The sequence below is a fragment of the Hipposideros armiger genome, unplaced genomic scaffold (assembly GCF_001890085.2).
Source record: "Hipposideros armiger isolate ML-2016 unplaced genomic scaffold, ASM189008v1 scaffold_13, whole genome shotgun sequence".
NCBI classification, from domain to species: domain Eukaryota; kingdom Metazoa; phylum Chordata; class Mammalia; order Chiroptera; family Hipposideridae; genus Hipposideros; species Hipposideros armiger.
The window spans coordinates 2,146,594-2,165,938 of record NW_017731363.1 but is presented as its reverse complement, the minus strand read 5'-3'; the positions used below and the strand labels follow the sequence as shown (position 1 = coordinate 2,165,938).

At 44.1% G+C, this 19,345-nt stretch overlaps 1 protein-coding gene across 1 annotated transcript in view; it reads right to left on the bottom strand.

Annotated features, from left to right (window-relative positions):
* Positions 1-310: 310 nt before the first annotated feature.
* SYAP1 (synapse associated protein 1) overlaps positions 311-19,345 on the bottom strand; it is a 28,564-nt gene continuing 9,529 nt past the window's right edge. Inside the window, exons 4-9 of the mRNA XM_019666514.1 lie at positions 16,860-16,933; positions 12,320-12,459; positions 6,931-7,079; positions 5,176-5,234; positions 4,590-4,731; positions 311-2,302 (exon numbers count right to left, since the gene is read on the bottom strand). Coding sequence (XP_019522059.1) covers positions 2,175-2,302; positions 4,590-4,731; positions 5,176-5,234; positions 6,931-7,079; positions 12,320-12,459; positions 16,860-16,933 — 692 coding nt within the window. The 3' untranslated portion in view covers positions 311-2,174. The remainder of the gene's footprint in view (positions 2,303-4,589; positions 4,732-5,175; positions 5,235-6,930; positions 7,080-12,319; positions 12,460-16,859; positions 16,934-19,345) is intronic.

The following is a 19,345-nucleotide window of genomic DNA, read 5'->3' as shown; positions in this document are numbered from 1 at the left end:
AGTGGGTACTGACTGGGATAGCAGAGGAAGCACCCGTAACTAGAAAGACACTGTCAGCCAAGGACACCAGTGGTTGGGTAAGAAGTAAAAAGCACCAGAATCCTTGGCTGCCCTGAGTGCATTAGTCCAGGGCGCCTCAACCCATAAAGTCCATTCTAACCCCCCGGGGGTCTTCGTAATGTGGAGTCTGGGCCAGCAAGTCTGAGCGTCTAAGACACTCCCAGGACAGGCTGCCCATGCTGGTTCCCGAGCCAGCAGTGAGTAGCGAGGTATAATTCCCTTAGTGTAATGCAGTGTTTGTATTTTAACATTTTGTGAAGCTTATGTGTTTTTATGCTCCGTGTATCTTGTTGGCTAAGCCCCAAGCATGTAATAAATACTTAAGACATTTTCCACCAAACATGGTTACAAATTATTTTGCCCTCTAAGGGAATAACACTTCAGCTACCTATAAAATTTACAAAAGCAGAACATTTTACTCCTTGATGAATCCGTAAAAATACAGTGTAACTATTTTTATGCTGTGTATAAAGTCTTATTTTATCCTTTTATTTTTACATGGCAATACACAATTAGGTTATTTTTAAATGCAATGAGTATCATGTAAAATTGACAGTAACAATGGTAACATATTTCTATTGTCATTTTAGGTTTTTAATTTTCTCTGAAAGCTTTATTTTGTATTTATTCAACATTCATCAGTAAGAATTTTAGTACATATACTAAGAGCCAAGCACTTATGTTCTGATCTGCTTACATCTAGGATTTTTAGCTACTGAAAAACATTTTGTTTCCTTCCCTCCCGCAAACTCTTTGAAACCAAACCTTTCCCTTTAATAGGATCACTTCAGAAGTTGCCAGTCACCATCTCTGAGTGAACCCAAACTCAGTAATCAGCCACTGTGGCAGCACAGTGGAAATCTCTTGATAAGGGGGGGTCAGTGGTTTCATAGAATACATGAGTTTATTGCTACGACTCAAGTGATCCTAGCTGAGACAGTCTGGCTGATTTACACACGAGTATTCCAAACTACAAACATAAGAGTAATGAACGCTTGGACCTACATTCACTTCTCTCATTGACTACACCTTCCCCAGAGGACCACAGACTAATTTTTATGGGGCCAAGAATAAAAATATGTACATTTTTCTTATAAAAAATTGTTTTAATTCTATTCCCCTTTATTAAATAAAGGCTCCTTAAAAAATATGAAGAGTTTGGGAAGCAAACACCTTGGATGTTTAGCCACCCTGTTATTTTAAAATAATCATCTTCTAGGAACATGGGTCTGATAGTTTAGCAGAACACAAGTAGGACTGTATGAAGTTCTATAAGTTGTATTCAGAGGAACACAATTTTATCAAGACTGACAGTTTAATTACGACAAGCAAAGCCAAAACACTTACATGTGGTGATGACTTAAGCAATAAGAGACTTTAAGGTGAACAGGCTTCTGATGGTCATTAATACAAAAAGGATGAGAGGCCCTGCTTTCTACAAAAACCATGTGAAATGTAGGAAAACAGTATTATTAAATGTGGCATAATTAAGAACAAACAAACAAGAAAGAAAGAAAAGGCCCCAGAGAAAAATATTTTTGCACAGTCTTTCTCAATGTAAAACTGTGTGATGTTTATACCATTCAAATCGACATAATTATTTTATGTTTTGGCTTCTAGATGGAATTTTAGAAAATACTTACCAAGAAAACAGTTCTGAAAGTGCTTCCTCTTAAGTTCTTTGGTACAATTTGGTCATTTTGATAGCTATCAATCATTAAGTGCGTTAACATAATTATCAATGAAAATGCAATATGAAGTACAAATGTTTAGAAAACCACAGCTGAAGAATATATTTTTGACCTCACGGAAAACAGAACTCTAAGATTTTACTTATGTTTCTGCAGCTAGGATATCCATACTGACTACAAGAACATCTCTAACTAGATTTATATTAAAGAAATATTACATAAAACATCCCTTTTTGAGTATTACAATAACTGTTCTATATACTTTTTTTTAAAGAGGCAAGTTTCAAGTTGAAAAAGGAATAATTTTGAATTTCATAAAGTTATATATACTCTTTTGTGCCTTCTGATTCAGTGAGTGTCGCCATACAGAATTGAATGTCAGTTACAGAATGTTAAGGATTATTCTTATATTTCGGGAACCAGCTAATTTTCCTCCTGCAGCATTTTCTCTATTTCCTTATCCCAGTTTTCATCGCGTTTCTCTGATTCTGTCACCACTTCGTATTCTTGAAGTTCTTGTTGTAGTTCTTTTTCCCAATCTGCAGAATCCTCTACAAGAAACAAACGAGAAGGAAAATATTCTCTCTGAATTCATCATGCTGGGTTTAACAACTTGGTCAACTATAACTACCCATGTAAGTCTGAGCCACAGTAATTTTTAACGTCTCAGGCTTCCTCACTGTGTGTGCTCAGAGAAACTGCACCAATTTTAACAGTGACTGAGAAATAGGATTAGAAAGATAAATTTGTTAAACATAGAGCCAAAGGTATCAGATGTCGTCACTAAATGGGGTGTTATTTCACTTTACCTAGGCCTCTCTTTTCCGTCAACTTATATGGGTAATTGATAATATTTGCTTGCAAATTAATTTTTACCACTAACAATGATGATGATAGTGGTTAACAGCTAATGTTTCTTTTTTTTTCCTTTTAGCTTTCTTTTTTTTTTAAGATTTTTATTGGGAAATTGGGGTATGGGAACAGCGCTGGGGAATTGGGGGAAGGGGAACAGACAAGTTGCTGTCGTTTTGTTCTTCAGTCTAGTTGTGGAGGACGTGGCTTCACTGGCCCAAGTTGGCAACATCACTGCGCTCTTCCCGGGCGAGGCAGATAAGTCGCCAGCTTCTAGAAGGCCGCTCACGCTGGCTGAAGCTACACACGGTAGCCCATTGCAACCCACTGCCACAGGAGCTGCAGCCTACGCTGTTGCCGGCGACTCACGGCAGCCCAGCTCCAGGTTGAGCTGTTGTTCAGCATGTTAGCTGTAGAGGGCAGTGTCACTGGCCCTCATATGTGGGATACAAACCAGGGCCCTCTGGCGTCCCAAGCCAGCTCTTAACCAACGCACCACTCGGCCAGCCCCAGCTAACGTTTCTTGAGCGCTTACTGAGCCAGGTGCTGCGCTAACAGCTCTCTACATATCACTCTTTTTTTTCATCCTTAGAACAATTCATGTACTAGACACCACTATTATACACATTGTACAAATGGGGAAATGGGGGCTGACAGAGATTAAGGGATTTGCCCAAGATCACACAGCTTGACAGTAACAGGCAAACGGATGGAACCAGGTCTGCAAGCGCCACAGTCTGTACTTAACCACTTTAGCAGTAGTGTCCCTAAAGTGGCAAGAGACACCAGGACTGGAAGTCAAGCGGTCTCTTGCTGAAGCCTAGCCCCTCACATTGGGCTCTGTCTGAGCTCTCTCGCACTGGTCCTCCATGTTGAGATTTAGGGCGGCAACTTTGTGCTTGGACACTCAATATACCTGTGTGTGTGTGCATATGTTTGTATGTTTGTACAGGATAAGGCATCTGCTATGCAGTGCCATCAAATAGTGAGAAGAAAAAACAAACCGGCTATTTAAAAAGTTAAGCTAAAATGCATTTTCATCTTTTAAAAATAAACAAACTTAGTAGCTATAGGGAAAACAAAAACCAAATGTTTTAATTTTTTGCAGCAGTGACCTCAAGGGAAAAGATAGTGTGCTGCATAGCAACCAAACAATTTCAGAAATATTTATTAGGTGCTTACTGGGTGCCAGGCTCCATGTTAGGTACTGTGGGGGACAAATGCCCTTGAGGAAATTACAGCTACCATAGAAAAGAATATGAAGTGGCCCCAGCTACAACTAGGGCAGGAATTCAGAGAAAGAACAGCTCACCAGAGCAGCCCAGAGGCTAGCCTCTGGGAAGCTGGACAGTTTTCCCACCGGTGCTCTCTGCACAACCTATGCGAACAGCTGGCTCCCTGAACTGTAAGTCTCAGAAGGTTCAGGAAACACTCTTCATTTGAAAGCCAGCCATTTGTCCTGATGTGCCAAAGAAAGCAACTGTTTTTCTAAACTCTTTTGTTTAGAGGCAGCATGCTCCTTCCCAGAAGCAATGCTCCTGAGGCACAAAGCAGCTGGGCAAAGAATCTTCTAGATACAAGCATAAACCCAAGGCGGATGCCAGCTTTTAAAGCAGGGCGCCAGAGGGCAGTGTCTCCATGTGAAAGATGTGCTTGCTTTCTCCCCAGTTCCTGGGCACGTGTCCTCAGAACTGAGAGGTCTGGGTGGCACCACTTAAGCTCTCTGGGTCTTAGTTTCTCTATCCTTCTGTGCTTACCTAGAGCAGAGGGGCGTGAGAGCTGGTCATTTGTGCTACAACCCACCTTCTAGTGGGGGACAGAGAAACAATTCTGGAGGGCAGCTATGCTCCCCACTATACCACCAACGCCGCCCGAGAAGCAATTCTGACGCAAGTGACAGCATATTTTTGTATATCTGCTTCAGAGTAACGATTTTCTACAATCAACTTCGGAATTGGGGAATAGAACGGTTGTTTTCTTTTGTACCTTCTAGTACAGTCTCCTCCTTTTTGTCGAGCACCAGCTGCTCCATTTCCTTCCTCAGATCCTCCTGATTTAAGTTACATGCATCGAAGGCGTCACTGACAAACTCAGAAACAACTGGGCTGGTAGAGATCTCCTCTTCATCCTGAAATGCAACAGATGAGCTTTGGAAATGGTTTTCTCAGCGACATGTTTGTGCTAGAGCTCGTTTGTGGTCATCTCACAATTTAATCCAGCATCATTTTCATTTCCTTCCTCTGCTAGTCGAATGATCACCGCTCTCCCACCTTCTAACCTGCACAGTTGCTTGGTAACTAAACGAGTTACTGCCTGAAGCTATTATGTTCACTCACAGTTTGGATCACGTCAGTCATTCTGTCCAATTCCTAATGAGCACTTCTAGAATGATTTATGCCAGGGAATCACCTCATGTCTCAGCTGTAGGTCCTTAACTATTCGAGTACCCCGCTTCTTTAGAACAGATAAGACCCGTATTCATAAGTCATTTGAAATGGCATCTCAGGTAGTTAACACAGAATGACTTCATTTCCAGATATCAACTACTAAGTATAAAGTAAAACTGTATTACCTCTTGAGTTTTAAGATGAGATTTGATTACAACAGGTGGTGTTTTGGGCCGGACTGCCTCTAAGAAGTGAGAATAAAAGAGTCAATAATTGCTCGATTCAATTCTGAATACATATAATAAGAACAACTAAAATATCCACAAGTATGATACTAAAGAATTGACAGAAATGAGCTTTCAAAATGTTATGCTTTCAGCTTTTAAGTCAGTACAAGAAATAGCCAGGTGAAACCATGTCAAGCTCTTTCTTTTGGGTCTATTTTTATTATGTCATCATATCTGATGCCCATTGACAAATAGTTCTGCTCTTTCTTTTAGGTAATGAGAATTAAGTTATTTACCAAGTTTTCCTTTTGTCACAAATGCTAGAAAGCACAAACGATCGGGCCGCCTTTGTATCTTATTAACCTTAGCAGATGTACAGTCTTTACTGAACCCTGTCTTAAGCCCATTTTGTTACACAGGCAGTATTTGCTAAAATGGCATTTTCCAATAAAATTAGTAAAAGGAAATACTAAAAAATGAATGATAGACACTTGGGATTCATGTTAATATCTAGATGCAAAATGCAAAATTTTACTGTGCAAAACAACTTCATTATATTAGTGGTCTGTGCCTTAGGACACACTGTTTTGCATAGTTATTTCAAACTCCATGAGCAGAAAAGTCTCCAGTTGTAAATAGTACACAAGTATGACACAGAATACATTTCTTATTTTAATTAGTCTTACAGATATTAAATAATTGCTGATTATAAAAAGTTGATTATAAAACAACTTTCCCCAAAACCAGGGGTAAACTGTCACAATAAGAAAGAGACAAACAGGGCTGCCAAGTGGCGTGACGGTTAAGAACTGGCTTGGGACGCCAGAGGGCCCCGGTTCGGATCCCACATATGAGGGCCAGTGACACTGCCCTCTACAGCTAAGATGCTGAACAACAGCTCAACCTGGAGCTGGGCTGCCGTGAGTCGCTGGCGACAGCGTAGGCTGCAGCCCCTGTGGGAGTGGGTTGCCATGGGCTACCATATGTAGGCAGCAGCCGCAGTGAGTGGCCAGCAGCCGCAGTGAGCAGCTGTCCAGAAGCCGGCAACTGATGTGCCTCGCCCGGGAAGAGCGCAATGATGGTGCCAACTTGGGCCAGTGAAGCAACGTCCTCCACAGCTAGACTGAAGAACCAAATGACAGCAACTTGTCTGTTCCCCTTCCTGCAATTCCCCAGCACTGTTCCCATTCCCCCAGTTCCCCAATAAAAAAAAATCTTTAAAAAAAGAAAAGAATCAAACATATAAGTTAATGGTGCCTAGCTCCGAGTTGGACATTCGTAACTTGGAGTGGAATGGAGCCTAGTTCTGCTCTAGATGACAGTAGTGGGGAAACATTAGGTTGAATGGAAGACTGAGGAAGAAAGAAAAGGGGTGGACTCACTTGGTGGAGGACAGAAGGTAAAAAAAAGTCACATGGTAAAGGGCAAGGAAAGAGACGTGCAGATGGCTGGTAATCGAGGGAGAAATAAAAGGAAGAAATAAAAAAACAATAATGAGAAAAAGATAGCAAAGTAAAGAAGAGCTTGGCGAAGCCATGTGGGTGGGATCAGAGAGGGGGGCAACAAGAGAAACATGACCATTTCCTCTGGAAAGAAAAGAGTTTTCCATCCAATGATGGCATTTCTGGTACACGAGATGACAAGCTCATGGGCGTCCGTAAGCTGAGACTAGTTTTAAAGTAGCTCTCTTTCCACAGTGCTCTCTGGATGTACCTGTCAGTGGCGATGCATCCTCTCCGCCGTGGCTCTTTCCCTCTTTTCTGGTGGCCTGCTGCTGGGCGGCCAGGGCCGTGAGCTGGGCTGACTGCTTAATCAGGGAGACTCGGTAAAAGTAGTTCCTCCAAAACACTTCTTCCTTCACGCTTTTAAGACAAACAACAACACATCTGAGCACGCAAGTGCACAAATGCACGCGGTGGTTGTATGTTGCAGTGGAGATTGGAATAGAAGATTTTTAGGGGCGTTTGCAAATCCAAGTGAGGCTCAAAGAAGAGTCTCATTTGCTTTCGAACTGAAAGCTGAGGAACAGGATAGAAAGGACAGCTATCTTCACAGCAGCAAAAGCAAATTTCCAGAACACCCATAAAGCCTCAGCGTTTCTTGATATTTTAATGATGCCAACACTGCCCTCAGCAGAGGCAAACAGGCTGCTGCTGTGAAAGCAGCGTGATCAACCTGGGAGACTGGAAGCACAGCCAGGACTCCACCAATTATTTGCTGTTTACTGAACAATTAAGTGCTTTCAAGCAGTGAGAAGAAAGGATTGTGGGCATTGTTCCTTCTGAAAGGAAATGTTTGGCAGCTTGCAAATAACTAGCAATCTGTAAGAATCGGCAATGAGGTGAGAGATGGGTGATAATGTGACATGTGAGTCTGAACTGGATCCTTTTGCTAAGAAGGATGTTATTGGGACAAAAGGAAAAACCTGAATAGGGGCTAAGAATTAGACAGTAATACCGCACAGAAGCGAGTTTCCTGGTTCAGATGGTTACATCACGGCTGTGCAGGAGAATCCTTGTTTATAGGAAACACACAGTAAAGCCATTAGGGGTCGGGGGGCATCAGGTCCCAAACGGCCCAGAAAAAAAAGTTCTGTAGACTATACTTCTCACCTTTCTGTAAGTTTGTTATTGTTCCAAATTAATGATAATAACAACAACATTGATGACTATGCACACCTCAGAGCAATTAAATAAAAATATCGAGGGTAGGAGACAAAAGAAGACTCAGCAAAAACAGAATGCACCCACCCCCACCACACACATACACACAAACCAAGGAGAGACAACCAAGGAACTGCTTTGGGGACCTGCAAGCTATTGACGGCATTTTTTTTTGCCTGAGGAGTCCTTCGTTTTATGTTCTAAAACTGCTTTGTTAGTAGAAATGACAAAAGAGTAGGAGAGAAGGTTTCTCTACCCTCCTGGTTTACTAGAAGAAAGGCAGGTTCTTGGGGGGGGGCGGGGTCGAGGAAGAAAACATGACAGAAAGTCTTGGAAGGAATAGAAGAAAATCAGTGAGAACTAAGAAAACACTGAGGCCCAGGCTTGTGAACGAGGACAGGGCTTGCCTCAGATAGGACATCAGAACACACGGTTGTCACATCTGTGATGGGGAAGCTGGGCCAGGAAGCTAGCTTTCTAAGTGCCAGAGGTAAAATGCAAGATTATTTCCACAAACTAGGCCAGATAACAAGTGGACATGCTGCTAGATGCAGCCATCTTTTCTTTCATTAATTCCACCATTTACTGGTGCCACACGCACCAGGCCCCATGCTAGGTACTGGGGGTTAAAGGATGAATATGACAAGTTGTCTGTCCACATAGATGGTCACAGGAATAAGGACCTCTTACTTGTTCAGCTCTTACCATGTGCCCAAAGCAGCATTTCCCAAACTCATATGGCCTCACAACTCTCTTTTCCTCATAAAGTCTTTTGGAAGCAGGGAGAGCTGGCTTAACAGCAGTTAGTAAAGGGTCACAGCCAAACACAAGTTTAGCACAGCAAATATCAGTATGCTGCAGCTGCTGGAAGAGCTAGTGAAATCTTAGGCTGCATTTAAAATGACACAAGATACAATACAGTGTGCTCTTCTGCAATCAGACAGCACAGCATAGCCACTTCGGGGAGCTCACTTTCAGGGGAATTGACTCAGAGGGTGAGGGGGTACACAGACTAAGACACCTGGGGGAACAAATACAGGACCTAGGGCTTTTACCCAGACAAGTTCAAGGGCCTTAAACCATAACATCACAGCTATACAAAAGTGAGATTAGCCTTCCCATGAGGTAGTGAGCGGCCTGAATATTTTCAAGGTCACTTTTAATTCTGAGCTCTATGAAATGAAATAGTGTACTATCTAACTACAGTGGATCATGGGTAATGTTTGCTCTCTTCATAAAAACAAACATCTGGATTGTTTTCTTCTCCAGAGTCTCCCTCTTGATGTAAGAGGAAGTGGTCACAGGCACACTGCAGAAATATTCAGTTACCCTCTGGAGAGAATCATAAGGCAGATGACATACTCAAGGTTCTGAGAAGCCCTAAAATAATGAAAGAAGCCATCAAACATAGCAACTCTCCAACGTTTATCTGACTGCTTGTGCTATCACGAACTTTTTTAAGGCAACAGCCTCTGGGAAACAGTGGGCGTATGTCACAGTCCAAGGCTGGAAAGGGCTGTCAGAGGGTGCCTGTGACGCCCAGCAGGGCCCTGTCTCCTGGCACCACTGCCGTCATAGGGAAGCGCTAACACACTAAAAGGCATTTTGAAATACAGAGCAAATGTTTGCTTTCTTTTCTAAATTGTTCCTGTTAATGATGGCTTCTGTTAAGAACAAGTGTCGAAATGATCAAAGTTGCACTTCTGTATGTCAGAAGGAAAATCCAGAAGTCTTATATTTTTGTGTGATGGCTCCATTTTGTTTTGTTTTGTTATGGAAATTTCAACAACAGTGGAGAGACTACACCAAAGAGCCTCCCTCCGTGTACCCTGACCTAACTTCAATAATTATCAGCATTTTGCCAGTCACGTTTTTTTTGTTGTTATTGTTTTTTTTTTAGCTGAGCCATCCTGCCACCTGTTGGCAGCTTAGCGGCAGCTCAGCTCGGGCCGGACTCAAACTGCCGTTGCTCAGAGCTCAAACTATTGAGGGAGCTCTTAACCAACTGAGCCACTCGGCCGGCCCCGCCAGTCACGTTTCATCTACACCTCGTCCCCCACACTCACGCTTTTCTTTGGGTGGGAGTTGGAATATTTTAAGGCAATGCCAGATATCATAACCTTTCATCCATAAATACTTCAGTAAGCATTTCTAACACATTAAGACTTAAAAAAATTATAACCCTAATTTCCAAAGTATCCCTAACAGAATTTGCAGTAGGAAACTAGAATTATATGACTCAATGGGCAGCTTACTTAGCGACAAATCGGGAATACTATTTGCCAAATAGTAATTCTCCCAAGCTTTAAAAAGAAACCTAAGGGCTGGCTGAGTGGCTCAGTTGGTTAAGAGCTCGCTCAAGAGTTTGAGCTCTGAGCAACAGCGGTTTGAGTCCAGCCTGAGCTGAGCAGCCGCTGAACTGCCAACAGGTAGCAGGATGGCTCAGCAAAAAAAAAAAAAAAAAGAAACCTAAAATTACTGTCAGCAGTGAGAGGGAGTCCAGAATTGTCAGAAACCAAAACTACGGACAACGACATGCCTGCCATGAGCACCCCCAGCGCCGTGTCCCGGCGCCTCAGGGCCTCTGGCCAGTCCTGAGAGCATCGGCAGAGAGCACAGGGCTCGGCCCAGGGCGATTCCGATGGTCTTCAGGTGCGCAGCCCACCTGATGCCGAGAGCTTTGCTGCTCTTCTCTCAGAAAGAGGCAGCCCTTCACAACAGGCATAACCTCAAAGTCTGAGATGAAAGAGCTTCAAACAGATACATACACACATATGAACGCTTCAAAAGTCAACTCCCAGGGTTTTGTAAGGATAATAGTAATTCACCACCAATATGTTAACAATTATGGAGAGAAAAGTTTCACTAAAAAGAAAAAAAATAAAGAAAAGATTCTATACAACTGTTGTTCCAAGTCTGGGCTCGACAGGAGGAGTGGTGGACAGGCCCTAAAGAAGCCATCAGATGGCTTCGATTTCCATGCTGCCCCTTCGGGCCAAGGATTGTTCCCACTGGGCAGAGACTGAGGGTTCACTATGAGACAAGCAGCTCCGCACTCAAGGACAGCTGGCACAGCTGAGAATGGGGGTGTAACGTCGTATGGAAGCCACAGGGGCCAGGCTGTCCCCATTATTCTGCCTGCGGCCAGGCAGGAGGCTGAGTCCTCTTGGGGAAGGCACCAGGCCCAGAAGGCCTGTGGGAACACACAACCCCAAGCACCTTTCAGCATGGCGCCTTCACCCAAAGGATGGATCAAGAAATCCTACAACAGGGCCGGCCGAGTGGCTCGTTGGTTAAGAGCTGGCTTGGGACGCCAGCTCTCAGCAGCAGGGCCCTGGCTCGGATCCCACATGAGGGCCAGTGACACTGCCCTCTACAGCTAAGATGGTGAACAACAGCTTGGCCTGGAGCTGGGCTGCCGTGAGTGGCCGGCAACGGTGTAAGCGGCAGTGAGGCTGCCGTGAGCTACCGTGAGTGGCCGGCAGCCGCTGTGAGCTGCCAAGAGCCGCCGTCCAGCAACTGATCTGCCTCACCTGGGAAGAACGCAATGATCACAATATCAACATGGGCCAGTGAACCAACGTCCTCCACAACTAGATTGAAGAACAAAAGGACAGCAACTTGTCTGTTCCCCTCCCCCAATTCCCCAATAAAATCTTAAAAAAAAAAAAAAGAAATCCTATAACCCGAAAGACAGCTCAAGGTGAACACAAAGATTCAGAGAAAAGAGCAGAGAGAAAAGAGTTATCGCAAGAAAACTATACTTCATGTCTTCAGAGAACAGTAAGACACTGTGTCCATATAATAAGAATAGAGGGTTAGAAAAAAAGAACACTCGCAGAATAAGAAAGACCGCTGACTGTGAAAATGCAATGCAAAACAAGGGATTGGAATTAACAAAGCTGAGGAAGAGCCTGTGGTAGTAGAGGGGAAGGGCAGGGGGCCTACAGCTGACAACTGTCACAGGAGGCTTGTTCTGGAACTCAAAGGACAGGCAGGGATTCAGAGCAGCGAGAGGGCCTTAGGGCAGAAGAAAAGCAGCAGGTGGGAAAGAGAAAAAGAACTCTGCTGCTGGAGACTAGAGCCAGAGTGGCCTGTCCTGATGGGCCTCGAGACCTTAACTGCATTCAGGAAGACACTTGGACATTTGTTTTTGTAGGGAAACGCGTTCTACCTTCTAACCAGAAATAAAAGAGCACATCTCAGCCCTACTCCGAAATTCCTGCAAGTCCACTCCTGGTTTCCATTCTTTGGTGCTGTGTGTGCGCGCATTGGGGGCCTGTGTGTGGTGCTGAAGGGCCACAGAGCCGAGTCTGAGACTGTTCTGGCCCCTATCCCAAGATTCTTCCCTGATACTGTGCACATAACGAAGGCCATTAGAAAACGCACATATACGTTTCATGAGCGGCGCCACTCCGGCTCAAGAATGCAGCACTTACAGTTTAGGAACGAGGGCGAATCTCATCCTGCTCAGCAGTTCATCCTCTTGGAGCATGACCAGAGCAACGGGGTACATCTGATCAAAGTCAAAATGAAATTGCACACCGGCCGGAGGGTCACGAAGGAAATTCCTCTTGTCCTTTGATGAAAAGGTGGAAAACCATAAATGCAATTAATATGTAACAATGCATTGTTGATTTGGCAAATACTGAATTCTCCTACAGACTTCAGCAGCGAAGTCCAATGAGCTATCATTAACCCGTCCGCTTAAGAGAGCAGAGAATCAGCAGAGAATGACCAACCCTCTTGATAAGACGGGGATTGTAATGGTGGCACTATATATCTTCTATTTTGAGATTTGGATCTCTGGTATACTTTAACACGTGTAATTTAGCTTGGGACTTTTTGAAAGCTTTCTTTTCTTTCTTTGCCTCCTTTCTGCTAAACCTTAACGACTCTGTTTATTATACATTTACTATGCAGACCAGGTTCAATGGTTCTATTGGGCTGTAGGAAAAGTCATGATGCATTTTTGCAACGAAAACATAAAAATAGTCATGACTTTTCTGACAACCCAATATTTACTTTGGCTTGGCATACCTGGCCCTGGTGACTCTGGAGAGGTTTTGCATCTGTATGGGATCCACTCCTGGCTCCAGCTTAAATCTACATAACATATGCAAAGGTTGTGATAACCAGTTTAACCTGCACCTTCCCCCACCCCAATGCAGAACATAATAGAAGATTCCATTACAGGCTGAAGCAATTTACATCCTGGTTAGAAAATGTAAAACTTGAGAAGAAACAAAGACTCCGGGAAGAGCGCAATGATGGTGCCAACTTGGGCCAGTGAAGCAACGTCCTCCACAACTAGACTGAGGAACAAGATGACAGCAACTTGTCTGTTCCCCTTCCCCCAATTCCCCAGCACTGTTCCCATCCCCCAAATTCCCCAATAAAAAAAAAAGCAATTCAACTCAAGACTATCAGAGAAAGCATCCCCTTCACAGGGGACCCTTGTATGGCTGGTGACCCACAGCCAGTACATAACGTGGGAATTCTGACAGGGTGCCGCTGTGACTCTCCAACACACCCAGGTCCATGACACCCAACCTGGAAGAGCCGTGAGAGTCCGTGTCTCATTTGGACCACTTCTCTTTGGTTAGCCAAGAGGGACACAAAATGAAAGACCCAAAGTCAAATTCCCTGGATTACCTGACCCTGGACAGGGCCATTTCCGAGGGAATGAGGGTGACTTTGAATTCCTCTGCGATGGAGCGTGACTCACGCTGATTAGCATACAAAGGGATGTCTCCAAACCATCCTCTCTCCTACAGACTGAGCATATAACCAAGGCAAAAAACTGCTCTTTTGGAGCCGGCAGAGGGGCGCGTTGGTTGGGAGGTGGCTTGGCACGCCAGCTCTGAGCAGTGGGGCCCCGGTTCGGATCCCACATGAGGGCCAGTGGCGCTGTACCCTCTAGGGCTAAGATGGTGATCAACAGCTCAACCTGGATCTGGGCTGCCGTGGGTTGCCGGCGACAGCGTAGGCTGCAGTGGGCTGCCATGAGCTACTGTGAGTGGCCAGCAGCCAGTGTGAGCGGCTGGCAGTCAGTGTGAGCTGCCAAGAGCAGCCGTGAGCGGCTGTCCAGAAGCCGGCGACTGATCCGCTTCACCTGGGAAGAGCGCAATGATAATACCAACATGGGCCAGTGAAGCAATGTCCTCCACAAATAGACTGAAGAACAAAAGGACAGCAACTTGTCTGTTCCCCTTCCCCAGATTCCCCAGCGCTGTTCCCCTCCCCCAATTTTAAAAAATAAAAAGCAAACAAAAAAAATGCTCTTTTGGACCACTCAAACCATTAAGATCGATTGTTTGTACCCTACTTCTTAAAAAAACCCCAAACATCGTTTTGTTTGTAAATATGACACACACCTGTTTTTTAAAATTCAAAATGCCAAAGAAAAGCAGAGTCAAAACTCCCGCCATCCACAGACAACCCCACAGACACTCCACATGCCATGGATCAGTTTCCCCTTGTCACTCAGGGTCATAAACATCTTCCCACCTCCGAAGTAGACATGTCTCCACTGAATGAGCCACACTTTACTTAACCAGGCCCATTTCGGTAGTCAGCACGTGGTTTCTAATCTTTCCTCATACAGAACTCTGCGCGTAACATCACTTTACAATCAGGCAACTTATTCTCCTCTAAAGTGAGCTCTTCAGACTAAATTCCGAGAAGCGGGATTTCTGGTTCAAGAGTCGTATTATTTCAGTACATAGTGCCCAAACTCCCCTGCAGAAAGATCGTAGCAGTTCATGCTGCTGCTGAAAGTACCAGTTTCATCTCATCTTGCCCATGTTGGATTTTAACTATTTTTGGTTTTTCAGAATTCCTACATTAATACAGAACAAAGCTGAACCTAAGTGGATTTTAATTATGGTACCTTCTAATGTAAAAAATGTAAAACCCTGAGATTGCCCCAATGTTTCGCCTAGGTTTCTACAACAGGCTCCTAATGGGCCTGGTTATACACCAGAAACAGCGAGCGGCTGGGGTACTGGCAGTCAGGGGCACGAGGCAGGAGAGGTGTGTAAAGCCCGGGCCTCAGAAGCCAGCAGAGGGAGTTCAGATCTTACTCCATGAGATGAGACGCTATTAGAAGGGTCCATGTAAGGGTGACACGAAGTGATTTATACCATAAGTGGATCCCTCAGGCTGCTGAGGTAAGCTTGTACTGGAAAGGAGCAAGGAAGGGACAACAGTTGGGATGTCTCAGGCAGGAGATGATGGCACCAGGACCACAGGACCACAGTGGTGGCAGTAGAGAAGCAGACTAGGACTATATTCTAAACAAAGCATTGTCAGGACTGGGGCGGAGTGGTGGAGGAAAGGTCTGGCTCAAGGAAGACCCTTATGTTTGTGGCTAGAAAAAAATTGGTGAGTAACTGGAATCTTATTCTGAGATGGAGAAGATAAGGAGAGGAACAGGCTTGGGGGACAGAGGAGCTGGGGGGACTTGACTGGTGAGTATCTGATGTTTGCCCTGAAATGACACTGACTCTCACTGTCCCAATTCCCTTCTGAGGATAAGCAGGTATGTGACATCAGTGTCAGGTTTGGCTGTAACATGGTAAACAAAATATTGTACATGGTGTTCACAATGAACGCATAATGGGTGCGCAGGCCTCGCAGTGCTTACTAATGGAAAGAAAAACCTTAAAATGCCCTGGGGGAGGGCAATGGAAGGGAGGTACAGCCCAGCTCTACGTTTATTGTCTAGACTGAGGTTCCATTTACGACCGCTTTTAAAAAAAAAAGTGGGTTAAAAACAAAGCTTGAAAACCACTGATATAGTAAAAAGCTCTATTCCCTGAGTCCCGTGCCAGGCGGGGTGCTCGGTGCTGAGGACAGAGATCAAAGCCAGTGTCACTGCTAAGAGTTCACAGCCCAGTGGAGACACAGATAAGGGAGAGTCGCGATTGAGAGCCTAGCCCCCACACCTGTACAATGATGATAAAAGCCCCTACCTACCTTGCAGAGGCTCGAAAGAGATAAAGTGTGAGAAAGTGCTTTCTGAAACTGTCAGGTCTACACAATTGTTAACTGGTATTGCTACGTTACCTCTGAGGTCCCAAGAGAAATTTTTGTGGGCCAGCATATGGAATTTTATTTCTTTCAATTTCAGTTTCAAACAATTACATATAGCAGTTAAAAAGAAAATTTAGAATACAATCATTTCATTCAGAAAAATTAGAATGCTGTCTAGAAACTATACGATAGCATATTTAAAAAGATTATCTATCTTAATTACATAACAGAATTCTTTAAAGGCCGAAAAAAATTATTTTGTACAGTAGGCTATATTTTTCCATTAAGAAAAAAGAACTTACGGAGAAGCAAATTAAAAGTTAGTGAAAGGGCCAGCCAAGTGGCATGTTGGTTAAGAGTTGGCTTGAGATGCCAGCTCTGAGCAGCAGGGCCCAGGTTTGGATCCTACATGAGGGCTGGTGACGCTGCACCCTCTACAGCTAAGATGATGAACAACAGCTTGACCTGGAGCTGGGCTGCTGTGAGTTGCCAGCGACAGTGTAGGCTGCAGCGGGCTGCTGTGAGCTATGTGAGTGGCTGACAGCCAGCGTGAGCGGCCGGCAGCCAGTGTGAGCTGCTGAGAGCCGCTGTCAGCGGCCGACCAATGACCGGCGACTGACTGCCTCACCTGGGAAGAGCACAACGATCATACCAACGTGGGCCAGTGAAGCAACGTCCTCCACAACTAGACTGAAGAACAAAAACAGCAATTTGTCTACCTGTCTGTTCCCCTTCCCCAATTCCCCAATGCTGTTCCCCTCCCCCCAACTCCCCAATAAAATCTTTAAACAAAAAGTTAGTGAAAAAAATTGTAAAAGTTGATGTGTACATTGCTAACATCTCCAAATACTGAAAAAATTGTCTAGAAGAAAAACATTCTGCTAAGGATAAAGTCATGATAGGAAGAAAGTACTTCCATACAGGATAGCACATGATACTTACCGCTGATAAGGCCAAAATTTGTTGTTGAATTGTTTCTTCATCATTACTATCAACCCATGGGGGTACTGCTGCTTCTAAAAGGTTTTTAAAAGCGAAGAAGAAAAAACAGGTTATAAGGGTTATACTGCAATCGTGGTTTTAAAAAACAAGAAAGTTTGAGGGCCAGTCGAGTGGCTCAGTTGATTAAGAGCTTGCTCGAGAATGTGAACTCTGAGCAACAGGGTCGCCGGTTCGATTCACAGCCCGAGCTGAGCTGCCAACAGGAGGCAGAATGGCTCAGCTAAAAAAAAAAAAAGTTCCACACAACCATTTTAGCAATTTACTAATGAGTTCTAAATATGCCCATTCATCACGATTCCCAGACTTAATGTATGAATCTTATGCATATATGCATTTGGTAAAAAAGTTACTTGAAATATGCAGTGGAAATATTGGGTAACACCTGGGTGATCAAAATCAACATCACCAATGAGGGAGACGGCCAAATGTGACATCTTGAGAAGGACATATCATTTATGTAGTATTCTGTCCAAGAATGCATAATCTGAATCTAATCTTGAGAAAATATCAGGCAAAACCCAAATGAGGTCCATTTAACAAAAAAAGGGGGAGGATTATTCTAGAAAAAAGTTAATGTTATAAAAGTCAAAGAAAGGCCGTGAGAATGTTCCACATTCAAGGAGGCTAAGACACGTGACAAAAAAATGCAATACTGTACCCTAGACTGGATGCTGTGTTGAGGGTGAAAATGTATAAAGGACCTTACTGAGTGAATTCATGAAATTAGAATTATTATATCAATGTTAAATTTCCAAAAGCTGGAAAACTAACAATCTAGGAGGGGATATATGGGTGTTCTCTGTACTACTTTTATGCTTGCAACTTTTCTGTATATTGAAATTATTTCCTAATAAAAATTTTTATAAAAGTTACTGTACTTGACTCATGACAAAAGGTGATAAGGAGGCGGCAAGATAAGCGGCTAGGAATTGAGAAAAGGGTTGTCAGGAATGAAAGCAAAAGCAGAAAGAAATGGGCAAATCTGGGGCAATAAACAACAGGGCTGGGATCAAATCCTCTCAGCCATTAGAAGTGAAGTGCTGGGAATACCAAGACACCTAACACCCAGCCTGTATCTGTGGGGCTCACAAGGAAACGAGGTGATTACAACTCAGCATGATTATCATGCCAGGTGACAAATGGCAACCACCTGGAGAGGTGAGTCCCACCCACAGGGTTTCTGCTGTGGCTCGGGAGCTTACCTTGGACTAGGAGAAGGAGTTCAGTGGTGTGTGTATCTGGGGTGGTGGGTGGGGTGGAGGGGGTGTGGTTCAGAGGGCGCAGCTCTACCAAGCCTGGAGCAGGGCAAGAGGGCAGAGCTAAGGCTATGGAGGTGGGTGGTCAGCACAGAAGACATACACACAGAGGGTCCTCATATTTTTGCAGAAATAATCCCTTTTACTATGATGCTGCAGAAGTCAGGTGGAAAAGACATCCTATGGTGTGCCAATTTATAGAAAACTTATGTGCATGCATGGATGGAAACATGGGCAGATGGACAGACACCCAGTTCATTCTTTGGCTCATCCTGAACAAGCAAATGATGGCAATTATAATCCAAATTCTGTTAATTATAAGATAAAATAAACATATTTTCATACTTTAAAATATTAGGGTAAAGACCCTCTAAAACTTTTTTTCTTATACCATTTACTATAACATTTTGGTCTCCATTTTTTTTTTTGGAAGAAATTTTATTGGGCAACAGTGTGTTTTTCCAGCTCTAAGTCAGATAGTTGTTTCAATTTAGTTGTGGAGGACATAGCTCAGTGGCCCATGTGGGGATCGAACCGGCAACCTTGGTGTTATGAGCCTGTGCTCTAACCACCTGAGCTAACCGGCCACCCCTGGTCTCCATTTCAAGTCTATTTGCTTTGGGCAGCTCCTCCTAGCACTACTTACCGCAGATAATGAGGTCGTCCCAAGTCCCGAGCTACTGGTAAAGATAAGGCACCCTCCACATCCCCCTTCCTCTGAAAGTGCTCTATTTAGAGAGACCAATAACCTCCTGGTTGTCCAACCCTCATAGACACTTTCTAGTTCTTTTCTCTCTCAGCCAGAGTTTCCTTGTCTGGAAAATGGCAATAACAATAAGTACTTCACAGAGTTGCTGTGACCATTAGGCGAACAAATGAATGCGGAGCATGTTACAATGCCTTTCCTCTCAGCTGACCATGCTCTCCTTGAAATTCTCCCTCCCTGGGCTTCCACTGCTTCTCTCTTCCTTGGGTAAATGGGCACGGGTTTTGATGGGAACATTTGTTTAATCACTTCCCAGCTGAGTGACCTTCAGCAAATTACCTAACCTTGCTGAGCTTTCCTTTTTTTTCTTTCTTTTTTTTTTTTAGCTGAGCCATCCTGCCACCTGTTGGCAGCTCAGTGGCAGCTCAGCTCGGGCCGGGCATTGAACTGCTGTTGCTCAGAGC